Raw genomic sequence first — 18,058 nt, 5'->3', positions numbered from 1 at the left:
AGTCGATACGACCCACTTTGATAACGGGCTCAAGTTGACACGACCTACTTTGATAATGATAATGAAGATGGAAGGAAGAAGGAAGGTAACGAAGATGAAAGTGGGAGGAAGAGGAGGGGAGGTAACGAAGGAGGAAAGAAGGGAGGAGGAAATAAATGACGGGGGAAAGAAAAGGAAAGAGGATGGAGAGGGATGAAGGGGAAGGAGGAAAGGAAGAGAAGGAGGGAGGAGGAAAGTAACGGGGAAGGAGGAAAGAAAGAGAAGAGGAGAGAGAAGATGAAGATGGAAGACAGATGAGGAAAGAGGAGAGAGGATAGTTACGGAAAGGAGGGAGGATGAAGGAGGGCGTGGAAGAACACACACACACACACACACACACACACACACACACACACACACACACACCATCCTGGCTCTCCTCAGGCCATCCAGGAACCACCATCGAACTAGCCCGCCCTCGAACACCCTCCGCAGAACCTCGTCGAAGGAGTCTCTGAGCGGGAAATTCTTCTCTAGCGACGAGGTGATGCTGTAGGGGGAAAAACACTCCTGGAAGGGAAGTTAACGAAGGAGGAGGGGAGGAGGAGGAAGGAAGAGGGGACGGAGGGAGAGAAGGGAAGAGGATAGACAGGGATGAAGGGGAAGGAGGGAGGAGGAAAGAGGGGGCGGGGGAAGGGAAGGAGAGAAAAGATGAAATTGGAAGAAAGGTAAGGGAAAGAGGAGGAAGGGAATGAATGGTAGGGAGAGGAAGAGAAGGAGAAGAGATAAAGAAGGAGGATAGAAGGAAGAGGAGGGAAGGGAAGGAAAGATGGAGGTGAAAGGAAGGAGGAAGAGAAGGAAATGGGATAAATGAAGAGGAGGAAAGGAAGGAAAGGAACGTGGATTAAAGATGTAAGGATGAAAGGAGGGAGGAAGAGAAGGAGAAGGGATATTTGAAGAAGAGGATGGAAGGAAGAGGAGGAAAGGAGGAGGAATGGAAGAAAATGGCCGGGGGGGGCGAGGAAGGGAAGGAATGGGAAGGAAAGAGAGGGAGAGAAGATGGGTTAGTGATATTATAATTATTATTACTATTATTATTATTATTATTATTATTATTATTATTATTATTATTATTATCGTTGTTTTTGTTGTTGCTCTTCTTCTTCTTGCTGATGTTGTTTTGTTGTTGTATAAATAGGGAGGAAAATGGATTCGTGATGATTATATTCGGCGGGATTTTCAGTGAAGCTCTTCCCTCTTCGTCGAAGCTTCGCTTAGAGAGTGCGTTTCCGTTAAGAGATATTATCAAACGCTAGTTTCTCTTCCCCCTTCGAAGCTATCTTTCCGTGTAGTGTTGGTACTACTGCAAATCAAACAAACGTTGAAAACCAAAACATTAATGCATTTTAGGTACATTTCTATAATGGAAAATATTGTGTGGCAAATACTTATGTAAGCAGTGCTTGATACAATGGCATACACTATATATAGCAGAAAATTTACATTGATGGGTTTAATTGGTTGGTACCCGTGGCGATGTTTGCTTCGTGCTCATCTCTCGTCCCGTTACCTGTGGGCGGAGCTTAGGAGACCTCGTTAGAGTAAACTGCTTTTATTTTCTTTTTTCTCCTCCTGTTCCATGAGATCTCTTTCTCCCTTCTAAATAGATTTTTCACTAGCTTTAGAGCTCCTGTCAGTGGGTGGAAAATGGTATCATCTATATTGCTGAGCTTTGCTTAAGGTCCACCCACAAGTGACGTCACGAGTTTCGAGACTGGCTGTGGGAAGCCCAGGGCAGAGTATCACATAAAACCACATATTCATACAGACTTGTGAAACATGCGCCCGGAGGCCGAAGCCTAGCTGTCAGTCCGTCACTTTTAAATTCGTCCCAGCAATCTTCATGGTTTGAAGTGCCAGCCCTACAAACGCTCAAAAAAGAGAACTGTTGTGAATAGTTGGGACTGAAGGCTGGGAGGTGCGTTCCAGTGTTGGGTTAAGTTATCATAGGAACCGTGAAGTCTTGAATAAACAGAAAAAATAAAGTTTGTCGCATTGTATGACTTTTTATATAAGGCCTAGAAAATTTCAATTGTTCTTATATCCAATTAATAATACAGCAACATGGAAAAATGTTGGAATAAACCATTAAATGTGCGAAGATATTAGCGAAGAGCTGGCCTTCACCTCCTCTTCGTCAAGAGAGGAAATTAGTTCATTTTTTTCCCGCTCGCCGCTTCGCGCGCTGCATCAAAGACGCTCCTCGTCACTGAGAATACAGTTTGGTCCATGTAGCCTTGTTTCCTCGTGGGAAGGGGGAACAGATAGATTGAAAAGCCGGGCGTAAGTCTTCCTCCTGTAACTAATTATCAATGTCACAGAGATATGAATTTTCAGTGCGTGACGAAGATCGCACCCTCCCCTCATCCTCCCCCTGCGATTTCTTCTTCAATCCCCTTTCCTAAAACAAAAGAGAAATAAAAGATCTACAGGTGACCGTGCCGGGAATGGGGCGGCGGCCACGTTACTAATGCAGAATTTCCATCCAAAACTGTCGCCTTCACACACCTCACTCGCACCCAGGTCCCTGACATCGCCAATTGATATCAAGAAAAACTGAGACCATCATCGTCTTCCTGAGAAAATTCTACATCACGATATTTGTACAAATCTGCAACAATAAAATTAAAACGAATATACGAAAACAGGTGTTAAATACACTAGCGCCCCCTGTCCCAACCCTGGGGTCGCGACCCCAAGTGGGGTCGCCAAGCGCTTTTCCTGGGGTTGCCAAGACCTCAAAATATCAAACATGGTGTTATTTTGTTATAATAACAGATATACAACTAAACTGGTGGGGTCGCGGTCATGTCAAGAGGTGAATGATTGGGGTCGCCTGAAAAAAAAGTTGGGAACCACAGCGACTAGCGTATAATCCTTTCCTAAAACTTACCTCCTTTCAACTCCTCAGTGCTCAGGGTTATTTCATCATATCATTTGTTTTAAGCACGGCTCCTGAATCTACACCTTTTTCTGATTACGTTGCTATGGGACACGTTCCATACCAACGAAAATACACACATCGAAATTGCCTCAGAACATAACTATATATATATATATATATATATATATATATATATATATATATATATATATATATATATATATATATATATATATATATATATATATATATATATATATATATATATATACGGTATAGGAAACAGCTCAAGCGCAAAAAAAAAAAGTCCGCCAAGCGCTGCTCCGGTAAATGTAAGGTGCCTATATTCTGAATTATAGTGTATCATTATCCGCCTATGGCTCTGTCGCGTAGGAATAGAGCACTCCTGAGGAGAAACAAGGAGAGTTATGTCAAGGGTCTCGCTGAGGAAGTTGAGAGCCATTGCGAATGACCTCCGACCTGCTTGCCGAGCCCTGAAGAAGCTCAACAACTGATGGCTGACTCGTTTCGGACATGGATGGGCAGAGGGTTCATTGGGCTAAGTATTATGAGCAGTTGTACACGGCAGACCCTCCAAGTGGTCAGTTTCCAGTTGCTGGGTTGCAGGTGGCGGATGCTGATCCACCCATCGACGAAAGTCCACCCTCTCTGCAGGGACCTGAAGAGTCTGGGTTCACGCCTGGTAACTCGAACACTGACTGTATCCTAGCGCTACCGAACTGGTGGAGCGCCGACGTGAGTTTCGACGGGGGGATGCTTGCAGTGTATGTCGATCTCAAGAAGGAGTTTGACTCAGTGCATCGCAAGGCACTCTGGAATCTCCTGCGACTACGTGGGATTCCTGCAAGGACTAATGATTTGCTGACTGGCCTGTCTTCTGGGACTAAGAGTGTTGTGAACTTTGTGGAGGAGGGGGGGTGGCTTATCCAGCTTCTTCCCCTTGTATCCGGGAGTGAGGTTGGGCTGTGTCCTTGCCCCCTCGCTTTTCAACACTTATATGGACTGTAGGAAGAGTTGTGGACCTGAGTCATTGTGGAGCATCCATTGGCAACATCAGGGTCAATGATCTTTTTTCTGCTGATGATGCAGCAATTCTTGCGGAGTCGCTGGAGGTTTTGGTGATGGCTCTCGAGGCATCGTACGAGGAGGCGAAGCCCATGGGACTTCAAATCTCCTGGGCCAAGATCAAGGTAGAAGTGATTGGAGGCTTGCTAGATGAAACAGTACAGTCTGTTCATGCGTGTGGAGAGGACATTGAGATCTCAGAAAATTTCCCGTACCTTGGTATAGCGTACGTAATTCAGAACAACGGCGAGTCTCACCAGAAAGTCTTACGGTGGAATGACTTGGCCCACGGTGTTATGGACTCGCTCAGCACGAGTATATGGCGTTGTCGATACCTGTGTAGAAGGACAAAGTCCATTGTGCTCCTTGTCTTACTCTATGGCATTGAGCAGTGAACCGTACACTATGGACCGGAAACTTGCCCCAGCCCTGTCATTAAGCCGCGAATTTTGGAAAATCAACCGCTTTGGTGCGAATCGCCATAACTCCCTTACTTCTAGGGGTAAAAAAATGTTTTTGGTATCAATCGACGGCAAAATGAAAGGACTATATTTTTTAATGAGCGACAGGGCTCAAAAACCGACTCGAAAATGTAAAACATCGAATAAATTCGCAAAAAACGACATTGAAAAAAAAACTATTTTCGAGTTCCCAACCTTGAAACCCACTCATTTTTTTGAGAATTTCAAACGACTTATTTAACAAATACTTTAGCCCTACCAATTTGCGTTCCAATATGATGCATAATAAACCCCTACTCCCAGTATTTTAGTCGCTAGAGCTCGAAACGTAAACCCTTTTGAGAGCGATTTTGATGAACTCCAGACACTTTGATGTTTTTTTCTAGTGTGGCACTGCTATTGCATCTAGAAGGCTGTAAATTGGCATGCATCCCCTTTTAGCAATTTAGTTTGACCAGCTCGAAGGATTTTTTGATAGCTCGATTCCAAGTTTGTCGTCGAGCCGTCACAAAATAGCCTGTTTTTTGGCCCTTCTGCAGCGATTTGGACACGTTCTAGTTTCTTGCTTATAATTTTCTTATTTATTTAGCGCTTTCCAATTTTGTTTTCTGATTATTAATCTTTATTACTAGAGCTTTCGTTTGCCACCAAGCACGCCTTCCTAGCTTCAATAGTTTTTGCCCGAGCTCGACCAGAAGTCGCGACGACATTGGCGTTCGTCATATCTCTTGATTTAAGGACAAAGTAGCCTACTTCTCCAAGTGGGGCCACGGGTTCTGGAACTTCTGCGACTCTGACCGTCAGCTTGAGTGTCCGCTGCCTCACCCACAGCTGCTGCCGGCTTCTTAGCAAGGTCAGCATCCTCAGGCGGAACTAAAACGTCCTCACTCTGGTCACCTTCCATGACGTCGGTAATGATAATGAACGCGACTACACGGTGACAACGTCACAGCTGAACTGAACAAAGAGCCCAACAAACGACAAGAAGAGAAGAGAAAGAAGCCTCCAGTTTTCCCTAAATCCGTATATTTTATCCAAGATTTCCCGCAAATTTACGCATTTTTTACTTTTTTTCCATAATTGGCACTTTTATTTTTATTATTTTGAGTTCATTTCTTGTCCGGTGGAAAATATCGAATTATTGTTATTAAATCCCGAGTTCAAAGACTTGGAAATGGAAGATGCATCCCCCCCCCTCCAAAAAAAAAAAAAAAGGTTTCCCTAATAATTGTCCAATTGCCCTGCTCTAAGGCGTAATTTACATAAAAGTGGAAGCCCGGGATTATTGCTCCATGTGACTTCTCTCTCTCTCTCTCTCTCTCTCTCTCTCTCTCTCTCTCTCTCTCTCTCTCTCTCTCTCTGTGTGTGTGTGTGTGTGTGTGAGAATGTTTAGTGTTGAGGAAGGTGATAGCTGGGTGTTGTCAAAGAATAGGGAATAGTTGTTTGGAAGATTGTGTCGAGTGGATAAGTGGAGAAACTGTGTTTTTGAGGCGTTGAAGGACACCAGGTTCCTCTTGCCCCAATCGGAAATAATAGTATGGTCTGAGGCTAAGCGTTCTGCAGTCTCCAGCCTTGAGTCGTTAAGTTCCTGAAGGGTGGGTCTTCTATTAAAAGAAGTTGAATAATGCAGAGTGGAATCATCGGCGTAGGAATGGATAGGACAGTTCGTTTTGGAAAGAAGATCATCAATGAACAACAGAAAAAGAGTGGGAGATAGGACAGAACCCTGTGGGACACCACTGTTAATAGATTTAGGGGAAGAACAGTGACCGTCTACCACGGCAGAAATAGAACGGTCAGAAAGGAAACTGGAGATAAAGGTACAGAGAGAAGGATAGAAACCGTAGGAGGGTAGTTTAGAAAGCAAAGATTTGTGCCAGACCCTATCAAAAGCTTTTGATATGTCCAGCGCAATAGCAAAAGTTTCACCGAAACGGCTAAGAGAGGATGACCAAGAGTCAGTTAAGAAGGCTAGGAGATCACCAGTAGAACGCCCCTTGCGGAACCCATACTGGCGATCAGATAGAAGGTCAGAAGTGGAAAGGTGCTTTTGAATCTTTCGGTTAAGGATTGATTCAAAAGCTTTAGATAGACAAGAAAGTAAAGCAATAGGACGGTAGTTTGAGGGATTGGAGCGGTCACCCTTCTTAGGTACAGGCTGTATGAAGGCATACTTCCAGCAAGAAGGAAAGGTAGATGTTGACAGGCAGAGGCGAAAGAGTTTAACCAGGCAGGGTGACAGCACGGAGGCACAGTTTTTAAGGACAATAGGAGGCACTCCATCAGGTCCATAAGCCTTCTGAGGATTGAGGCCAGAGAGGGCATAGAAAACATCATTTTGAAGAATCTTTATAACAGGCATAAAGGAGTCAGAGGGGGGATGAGTAGGAGGAATATGCCCAGAATCGTCCAGAGTGGAGTTTTTAGAAAAAGTTTGAGAGAAGAGTTCAGCCTTAGAGATAGATGAGACGGCAGTGTTGCCGTCAGGACTGAGGAGTGGAGGGAAAGATGAAGAAGTGAAGTTGGAGGAGATGTTTTTGGCTAGATGCCAGAAGTCACGGGAAGATTTAGAGAAAGCAAGGTTTTGACATTTTCTATTAATGAAAGAATTTTTGGTTAATCGGAGAATAGATTTGGCACGATTTCGGGCAGAAATGTAAAGTTCATAATTAGCATTAGTTTGAAGGCTCTGGTACCTTTTGTGAGCTACCTCTACCATAATTAAGGAGGGCAGCGCAACTGTGGTGTGTTGGGTTAGGACCTGACCTGAGCTGACAACGCCGCGGAGGCACCGGTGGCAAGTGTTGTATAAATTTCTTTGTATTCACTCACAAATAGAGAATCATTCATAATTTTTTTGTACGAGAGAGAGAGAGAGAGAGAGAGAGAGAGAGAGAGAGAGAGAGAGAGAGAGAGAGAGAGAGAGAGAGAGAGAGAGAGAGAGAGCTACCTACGTCAGAGGCGCCACTTTAGATGTGTTGGAATAAAGTGCTGTGTCTGCCCACAACGGACAAGAAGCTAATTGGTCCGCTTACTGTTTCAAAAGTTTGCGAAAACGCTAATCAGCTAACGAAAAAGTTAGCTTCGCTATTTAGCGTTCAGCGGATTGGCGGAACCGTGCCCACCACTGATCTAGGGTCTCGTAGTGCCAACCTTTTCTTCTGCCGCTACCCCCTTCAACCAGTACAACCATCCGGATTTCCCCCCTTCATGTGGACAATGAAAAAAGTAGCCAAACCACGAAATTTACTTGCTTAATAAGTAGAAATAACATAATAAACAAATTGTGGCCAAACAAAATTTACTTGCTTAATAACACAAAGCAATCAATAGCTCTGACGCCCTGTTTCCGTCGGGAACTCCCTCCAACGGGGTGGCCATGACAGAAGTCTCCAGTGGTCCATCTTCAGTCATACATTTCTCGCACATCTAAGTCCTCGGATCCCTCTTTCACCCCTCTCTTTTATGTATTCCTCAACTCTATCCTCCCAACTCACTGGGGGTCAATGGCCGCATTCTACGAGATTTATTTTTCTGTCGATTAATTGTTAGTAATTTACATTTACATCAGTTTAAATTTCCCCTCTGGAATCCTGAAATTTCCCCCCAGGGGGAAATTTTACCCAGGTTGGGAAATGGTGGCCTAGACTCCTAGAGGATCCTATGGTAGGGAACAACTATATACTGTGATTAAAGGGTTTTAAGATAATATATCGTCTTCTGAGGGTAAAATGCTGATTCTCAAGGTCTCTTAGTAGGTAATACCGTATTTTAAGGAAGACCTGGTTGCAGTGATAGTGTTCTACGGTGATGTAATGTCTATTATGGGTGCAGTAGAATCCTGTTATGCAGTGGAATGGCGCCTCACCTTCAGTATCCGCATGGAGGGCGTGCCGTAGGGTGAGTACCTGCCACTGACCAAGAATTCAAGGTATTTTCTGGAATGTATGAAGACTCCCTGACCTGCTTCCACAAGAGCCAAGGTAGAGGGCAGGTCCGGCTTGGGCACGAGCCGATCTGCCAGAACCTGTAATAGTAGTAGAAGTAGTAGTAGTAGAAGGACACAGATCCGCATTTTCAAGCCGTTTGTGCTATGTCTTACTCTTTGGCTGTAAAACATGGACACTAAATAGTGACTTGAAGTGGTGAATTGGTGCCTTTGGTAATGAGTACTTACGTAGAACCGAGGAATATCGCTGGAATGACTTTGACAAATCAGCGATAATGATTTGGATTGCCAGGTCTCCTCGTTTGAGAGAGCCCCACAGTGTTCTCTCCCAACCTCTTGAGCTCAGCTGACAGATTGGGTAGTCGCTGATCCTCCGAGAGGTTAAGGATGCTCCAGGCACCGGAGGTTAATCTAATCCCAAGCTTACCCGATAACTGAATCAGTGACAACTGAGCCAGTACAGCTGAACCACTGTCACCTGGACCAGTGGACAATTCAACCAGTGGACAACTGAACCAGTTGAAAAGTGAGCCGTTTGACAACTGAGCCGGTTGACAACTGAACCAGTTGAAAAGTGAGCCGATTGGCAACTGAGCCGGTTGACAACTGAAGCGGTTGACAACTGAGCCAGTTGACATCTGAACCAGTTGACAACTGAACCGGTTGACAACTGAACCGATTGACAACTGAACCTGTTGACAACTGTACCAGTTGACAACTGTAGCGGATCCAGGGGGGGTGGGGCACTTGGTCACGTGCCCCCCAAAAAATAAATATAATTTTTATTAACGGAATTGATAATAATAATAATAATAATAATAATAATAATAATAATAATAATAATAATAATTATTATTATTATTATTATTATTATTATTATTTAATTATTATCATCATCATCATCATCATCATCATCATGATTATTAAAGTTCATAAATGAATGTTTATCCACTAGTTCGCGTTAACATATTTTTTTATTTATTTATTTTTTTTTTTTACGTTGCTGCCTATTGCGCCGGTAGGCATCTTCCCGGTGGGGCCTGATGGTCGGCCCAAGGCTTCTTCCAGGTGGGGCCTGATGGTCGGCCCAGCCCGTTTTGGCGCAGGCGAGTGTTTATAGTGGCGCCATCTTGCATTGGCTCATGCTGCCCCACGGAACTCGTTCTTGATTCGCTTGGGCGGCTTCCTCTAGAGTCCGGGTTGATGGGTGGTCTTCAGGACAGCATGTGGGTAGTTTTAAGCCACTCGGCGGTGACTGAAAAATCCGAGATGGTAGCGTGGGGATTCGAACCCGCGTCGTCCATCACGCGGTGAATGTGGGCCCAGTATGCTACCAGTTCAGCCAACGGCCTTTAAAACCGCCTTTTAAAACTAAAAAGAAAAAAAAAGTGAAATACTCCACTAGAACAAGTTATCTATAATACAGTTTATTCACGCTCTGCGAGTTTCGCCTCGCTGACTTGTCCAGTACACGTATTGGGCGGGTACTGGACAAGGAGGAGAGAGAGGCTCGAGAGCTGCGGCTAGTCGCTATTGATGTTCAAAGAGTACCTCTTAAATGATCCAGTTCTGGGCCTGGATGATTTACATGATTATGTCACTGAATTCAGAAAGTGGAGATCAGGTAGTCTTCTGTACGTAAAAGCTCCTTGTCAAATACTGTATATTATACATATGATCAGTGCTCACAAAACTATCATGTTACAAAGAAATTATTAATTATTTACGCCACTTCGCCTATTTCATCTGCTACAGGTGAGCGAAGTTTTCCTACACTTAAACATATGAAATCATACAGACGGACAACTATGAATGAGGAGAGATTGGGTGGGCTTGCAAAATTATGCATTCACCATGAACTGGCCAACGGTAATCTGATTAAAAATTTTGTTACGGCTGTCATTGATATGTTTTCAAAAAAACAAACAAAAAAAAAAAAAAGAGGAAATTTTGTCCTGTAATTTGGACACACACACACACACACACACACACACACACACACACACACTCCGGTAGCTCATTCGGTTAAAGCGCCGCGCAGCAAGGCTTCACGGCGAAACAGGCGGCGGTTCGAGCCCCGCTCGGGTTGGATTCTTTTCGTTGACTAGGAGTCGTAACTGTCCCCCCTTAGGCAAGGGGGACGGGGTGTGTGGTGTGTGAGGTCCTGGCAGTACCCTGAGATCAACAATAATGAGGGCTTGCTCACGTCGTGAGGGTACCTGCTGGCCGTGGAGAATTACACTGTGACACACACACACTGCGACACACACACACACACGCACACACACACACACACACACTGCGACACACACACACACTGCGACACACACACACACACCCACACACACACACACACATATATATATATATATATATATATATATATATATATATATATATATATATATATATATATATATATATATATATATATATAAGCACGGGTTCGATTCCTGGCACAAGTGGTTTGTTGAGATGTTTTTCTGTTGGTTAAAGACAGTTCCTTGATATATATATATATATATATATATATATATATATATATATATATATATATATATATATATATATATATATATATATATATATATATATAAAGTCATTTTTTTGTCATAAAATTTGTGTCCCTTTTGCTACAGTGAATTAAATTAATTTTAATGTACCAATGAGTTCCTCCTAAAAAAAAAAAAAAATTGTTTAATGTTATCTAATACATCATTGTAGCGCAACACTTAACAAATAACTTTTAATTTGTTTATTATTATTATTATTATTATTATTATTATTATTATTATTATTATTATTATTATCATTATTATTATTATTATTATTATTATTATCACTATTATTATTATTATTATTATTATTATTATTATTATTATTATTATTATTATTATTATTATTATTATGCTATGCTACCAAAGCTTCCCTTCAGGGTGCAAATACAACAAGTTTAACCACACAAAATACCAAAAGGTACTGGAGAGAAGCAAAGGCAACGAATAGTTAAGAAACTGGCCAGTTAAAGCCAAAAGGAGGAAAAATTAAATTACTTTCAATTAATTTCAAAAAGACATTCACACGAGACTTAAATGTAGAAATGTCTGCAGAAAGGACAATCTCATTGGGTAACTGATTCCATAAACTTGTCAACGACGGAAGAAAACATCCTTGAGAATTGTGTCGTACAAAAATTCACATGATTAAAAGCAGGATCGTTTTGACTAAGAGCAAACCTCGTGATCCGGGCAGGAGTAAAAGGATCAGGCAAAGCACTGTGTAAGGGATGCCGATTATTTAAAAAAAAAAAAACTTTAAATGAAATGCTAAGGGCACCAACTTGATGCCGATGATCAAGATTAATTAAGTGCCGGAGAAACAAATTTAATTGAATTGATGGCTCTGTCAAGTAACTTTAAATGGCAATGTACAGCTGACATCCAAACAGGAGTACAATACTCAAAGTAGAGCAAAATGAATGCATAATTTTTTTTTTTTTTTATTACAGTGAGTCACAAGCAAATGTTTTGAAGCACTTACAAAGTAAGCCTGTCTTCTGTGCTTTTATTTACCAAAGCACTGCCAATACAACTTACATCAAGTGTAAGTAAACTCAGGAGCAAATATTTTCTCATACTCCAGCCTCTCTTCCACATTCATCTCACAAATAAAGTTAATGAAGCTCCTCTTGTAACCTAACATATTTTAGAATTACAATATGGAAGGCAGGCTCGGATGGGGAAAATTATTAACCCAGAGACCAGCCTACAATGTCTGCCTAATTAAGTAATACTCGTAGGGAAAGTGGGGAGCATGCGATACTGCTGCACGTCGCATCGGTGCCCTTTTCCACCTTGACCTTTTGAGCCTGTGGTGGACTCGTATCCACTAGCCCGGTGACACATGGCCTTATGTTGTCAGGATTCCCACAATTTACCTCACTAAGTTTCCACAGGTACTTGTTTATCGGCCAACCCGAAAGGAAGAAAGAACAGGAGCAATAGGTGGGTGGGCTGTGTGCCGAAGGCACCTGATCGGACTCGAACCGGTGCCCCGAGGAGTGGTAGGTGGTCACAGAAATCACTCACCTACGGAGGCGCAGAGGTTGGGTTGTAAAGAGAGAAAGCCCATTTGAACTCTCACTCTGCCCGGGAATACAACCCAAAATCTCTATTCAACCGAGCCAAATGCCTGTTTAGTGCCCCCCTCCAAAAAAAATAATTTATAGATCCGCCACTGGTTGACAACTGTGCCAGTTGTCAGCTGAACCAGTTCTCAACTGAAGCAGTTGACAACTGAGCCAGTACAGCTGAACCAGAGACAGCTGAACTAGTGGACAACCTGACCAGTGGATAATTGAACCAGTGACAACTAAAACAGTGACAATTAAACTAGTTGATAAGGGTTAAAAAATTATTGAGAAATACATTCCTCTGGTAAAATAACATGTAGCTACATCCAGCACACTAGAGTGTTCCTTTTTTAAGTGATCTGCATGTCAGCTATTGCTCGCAGATAAATAAGTTTATCTAGTTCAGCTTGATACCTCCTAACTTTAGCGGCAAGTCGCTACGCGAGTTTGGTGTTCTTGTTGACAGGTGCATCGCACCGATGTACCAAAACATTTTGGTTCTCTAGACACTGGAGAGCGATGTCCCGAACGATGCCCTTCAGAAGCTTCCACATGGTTGGATGCGCACACAAGTACCCTGACTTCAGGGCATTGTGGAGTCCTTCGCAGCAATTCGTGATTTTTGGAATACTTTCTTCTGCGTCCTGGAAGAGGTTTCAAAGGTTAATAGGGAAACGGGGATCACTGCGACATATATCAATCTGCATACCTCGAATATAAGTGGATTTGAAATACGCCACCACTTTCACTTCCTGCTCCTGAGGGAAAGCAACGACAAGATCCTCAAAAAATGGTATGAGGTCATTTTCAGGAACAAATCCCAAAGCCGGCAGACCCTTCATGAACACCGAAAACTCCCTGTCACTTTCATACCTAGCCTTCAGGCCGACATTTAGCGATTTTTTCGCACTTACTGAGATAGAACAAACAACCGGAAGTGGAGGCAGAGGGGAACTTTTTTGAAAATGCATTGATGGCCGCATTTTCAAACTCTGTGATAAGTTTTTCAGGTTGTAGACCAAGCGTGACGGAGAGGAGGATGTCAATCATCCTTTCGTATGTGGCTTCGATTTTGTTCGGAAAAAGAAAGTAAATATAGGGAGGATAGCTGCCGCCGTGCATGACGTCATCAATCTCCGGCGCTGGCCTGTAGCCAAGGATGGCAGTACGGTGCAGTACGGAATTTTTAACCGTACTCCGTACCTGAAAAAAATACCGTCCCGTAATTTCGAACCGTACCCCCAGCTATTCTTCCGTACCGTACAGTACGGTAAAAATACCGTACCGTTATTCCGTACCATTATCGTACCATCAGGAAAATTTATATACATACAAAAAAAATTAATATTTGTGAAAAAATTATTAAGGTAGGGCAATAAATTTGAAAAGGCACATTTACAAAGTAACTATATATAGACTACCAGGCGCTAATGGGCAAGAAAGTAAAAAAAAATAAAGTCTTAGGGTCACTTTTTTTTAAGCCTGTGGTAAGGTACGGTTCGGAAATTTGCTAAATTTTCCGTACCTATATCATACCGTACCGTACATTAGGAAAAATATCGTACCGTAATTCCGTACCGTACTTTATATCAAAATTTCAACCGTACCGTACCGTATTCGTACCGTACCGTACCGTAGAGCCAGCCATAGAGGAGACCTTGCTTCAACCCAGACTGCCTGTGATGGCGGATGTTGGGAAAAGTGGAATTTTATTGGCGGTTGCTGGGCTGCAGTAGGCGGAGCACATTTGCCACGTTAGAGTGAATAAATGTTTCTTTTTTTCAATCTATTTATGCTTACCCGTAGATCTCTGTTTTCTGTTGCGGACATGCTTAGTTTGAAGAATGAACTCATAGCAAATACCGGCTGGCCTGTCTGTCTCAGCTCCCTGTAAAAATAAGTGTAGTAGTAGTAGTAGTAGTTGTAGTAGTAGTAGTAGTTGTAGTAGTAGTAGTAGTAGTAGTTGCTGTTGTAATAATAGTAATAGTAGTTGTAGTAGTTGTAATAGTAGTAATAGTAGTTGTAGTAGTAATAGTTGTAGTAGTAGTAGTAGCAAAAATCATATAAATGGTAAGATGCACTACTCCGGGGCTTCCCATTGAAATCGGTCGATGGTGGCGCCGCCAAACGGCTGGGATGAAGATTATCCCTTTCCTCCCTTGGTGAGCACGGTAACTCCCACCTTCTTGAGATTATTATTACCCTGTTGATACTACCAATGAGGATGTTGATGAACAATATGTACATTAGATAGTCTCTGTTGTGAGAGGGGTACAGAAATGTGTCATACTGATGGATATAGGTGGATGAAGTCCCTTTAGAGGCTAAATTAGTGGCACATATGCGGTATGTTGACGTCGTGGTCCCTTGCTTCATCCTACCTAGAGAGGACACTTCAGTAAAACTCATCATGGAGAAACCAAGAACAGCAAGAGGAAACTATTGTGCTGCATTTGGATCCTGCAGTGGTAGGAGGGAAGCATCCAGCTCTGGATTAAAATTTAGGATAAATAGTTATGAGGAAACAATAAAGATTACTGTCAATAGCCTCAGAAACCTGTGTTACAGTTAAGAAGGGAAGGTGAGGCTTAAAGGACAAGTGTTCCACAAAGTGGAAATTAAAGCGAAAACCGTGAATGCTACAAGTTGATTAAGAGAAAGCTGGAAAAGCTATCAAGATAAGTCTTTGGGTCGTTGCCAGATCTGAGCACATCTCTGGTCCCTTCCCTAGACGGGGATTTCAAGGCGAGTAGTATAAAAATCTTCATGATAAATTTTGAAGAAATGGTGTGTGTCATATAGTTTAGTTGGTAGAAAAAGTGAGTTAATCTGTTTTTAGAGAGCATGCTGAAATACTCGCTATTGTTCAAAAGATAATAAGAAAACGGAAAGTGAAGACAAGGGAGGGTCTTTGATAGGCTTGCAGCACACACTCGCCTCCCATATATGCTTCACCGGTGTCGTGTTCCTGGCTCCCCCTGTTCCTAGCTGTCCCCCGTTTGTTTACAAACAAAAGGCGGATCGCTATGAACACGGATCCGTGTACGCAGCTGGCCCCGTGTACATGGCTATCCCCCCAGTATTTTCCAGCACGGGAGCTCATATTGCTTTATTCTTTCATGAGAAAAACATTCTGGAATCCAGTACAGCGCTCTGTTTTGTAATAAGTGAAGTGTGGAGCCAATAAATATCATTCATGCAGCGATTCAAGGGTAAATTCACGGGAAATAGCATCCTGTTATTTACAAAACAAAACTGTCTTGATGTGTATATGCAGGCCCGTAATTTTGGCTTTTTTTTGAGGGGAGGGGGTGGGGGGGGCTAGAGGGCATCATAGGTTCATGAGGGGGTGGGAGGGCGAGCGAGGTGAGCATAGCCATGCTGTTGGGAGAAGCGTGAGAAGAGCTCTGTTTATCAACACGTCTTTGTTTACATTCACTTGTGCGCATGTGCAGATCGCGGTAGGGTAGCTAGGAACAGGGGGACAGCCAGGAACACGACACCGGGAGCGGCTTATGCCTGTTTCGGCAAGTGTTTACCGCATGAACGGACTATTTCATCTATAAAAAAAATCCTTTAAACACCTATTCTTGGCCAAGGAGACGTGAGTAGTAACAAATGTACGGAAGTGGGGGTAATTGGAAGTGGGGGGGGCACGGAAGTGGGAGGCGGGGGGGTCAGCGGGGGGGTATGACGGAAGAGGGGGTAGCTGGAGGTCCCCCCCTACCCCCATCCCTCCTTTTTACTTTTTTCACATACCCTACCTCACCCCCCCCCCCCTCTCGGGCAAGCGTACAGGAGTGGGGGTGCCCAGCGGGGAGGTGACGGAAGAGGGGGTAGTTGAAGGATTAAGATAAGATCGCAGAAAAAAGGGCTCGAATATCCGCAAGATTATAATCACGGAAAAGGGTAAAGGCATTACCTCCCTTCCATCCTTCCTTCCTTCCTTCCCTCCCTTCCTCCATACTTACTTTCCTCCCTTCCTTCCTTTCTTTCCTTGTATTCTTCCATCTCTTTCTCTCCTCCTCTTTCACACACACACACACACACACACACACACACACACACACAGAGACACACACACATAGGTAGCAGATTGAAATCTAGGAAATCCGTTCCCTTTTATCGTTTCCTCCATCTTTCCTTAAGCTCTTTTCTTCCCCCCCCCCCCCCCCCCCCCCCCACACACACACACAGCGCGGTCAATATTAATGGGTTAAGATATTTGGGTAACGACCTGCTGATTGACATCTCCGAAACGACATATGGCTATCTGAAAATTAATCTGAGACCACGCCTTCACTAGCCCGTTCCTTAATGAGTCCTGTCATTACAATAAATCTCAGGTCATTAAGGACTGACCTGAGGAGCACACACACACACACACACACACACACACACACACACACACACACACACACACACACACACGTACAAACGAACACACAACGCCGGGGGTATTTATGGCCGCGAAACCAACGATTCCTTCAGAGCTTCTGAAGGAGGTGTCAGGACAAGAAGTCCTGTTCTTGTTTCTCGCAAACATGAGGACCCCTGTACACACCTGTATCAAATGTTCATGGTGTAATAATTACTTTCCGCTGTCCACGCTCACAGATCACAGGGCGACCTGTCTTCCAGAGGGCCTTGGACTGGATCGAAAGATAAATCTAGAAACAATGGTAAGTACTTAAATGCTTGCGTTACTTTATATGATTGTCATAAAAAAACAGTAGCAGATGTGGATGACGAGAGGGGGGTAGAGAGTTGGGCAACATGTTCAATATCGACTTTAGTCTTTCTATCTTTTTCAGAAGAGACACCGTCGTCTAGCTCTGATCGATCAGATGTCGGTTTCTCTCAACCAGGCCCCAGTCAAAACCAAAGGTAGGCCAAAACCTAATATCTTCTGGAATGCAATATTGTTAAAATGTGTTTTACAAGAGACACATTCCCATATTGTATTTTAAGTGTCACAGTAAAATATGTGCGGGGTAGAGAGGTTCATAAAATTTCATTTATGTGTTTCATATTCCTTAACCCGTGGCCTTCGGCTATGGGAAAGCCGAGAAACGGCACCATTACACTGCATTTTAGCATATAGCATTTTAGCATGGAACGTACATCAGAGTACTCGTCTCATAACCATAAAGCCGTTAAAAATATTTATTTATACTCAAACTCCATTAATTTTGGGTGGTGTTTGTTACAAAATAAACAGTCTCGTGACACGTGGCATCTAGCCGAGAGTCGCTTGTTTTCTTCTTAAGAGAATTTGACAAGTGATTACTGTATGGATAGCTAATTCAGTCTGCCATGACCTTACAGCACCACCTATGACAAACAAGCCCACCTTAAGATCAATCACCCACCACAATGACCCAGCGCATGCATGGTGAGGTGCTCTATGACGCCACCGCCTACAATAAGCTCGAATTAGGCGTTTTGAGCCGAGCCCCATACGGGGTCCACCATTTCAGCGGACCGACTCGCAGGAGCCCAAAAAT

General features: G+C 43.2%; 1 protein-coding gene across 2 annotated transcripts in view; it reads right to left on the bottom strand.

The window, feature by feature from the left end:
- Window positions 1-404: 404 nt before the first annotated feature.
- LOC126986805 (glutamate receptor ionotropic, delta-1-like) overlaps window positions 405-18,058 on the bottom strand; it is a 92,500-nt gene continuing 74,846 nt past the window's right edge. Inside the window, exons 7-8 of one of the 2 annotated variants that reach the window (XM_050843169.1) lie at window positions 8,339-8,497; window positions 405-529 (exon numbers count right to left, since the gene is read on the bottom strand). In XM_050843169.1, coding sequence (XP_050699126.1) covers window positions 8,341-8,497 — 157 coding nt within the window. In that variant the 3' untranslated portion in view covers window positions 405-529; window positions 8,339-8,340. Of the gene's footprint in view, window positions 550-8,338; window positions 8,498-18,058 lie in introns of both variants that reach the window. The other variant, XM_050843170.1, reaches the window with a different exon arrangement.

This window comes from Eriocheir sinensis, chromosome 63 (assembly GCF_024679095.1).
Source record: "Eriocheir sinensis breed Jianghai 21 chromosome 63, ASM2467909v1, whole genome shotgun sequence".
Lineage (NCBI taxonomy): Eukaryota > Metazoa > Arthropoda > Malacostraca > Decapoda > Varunidae > Eriocheir > Eriocheir sinensis.
The sequence above is the reverse complement of the archived record's forward strand: the minus strand, read 5'-3'. Positions and strand labels throughout refer to the sequence as shown.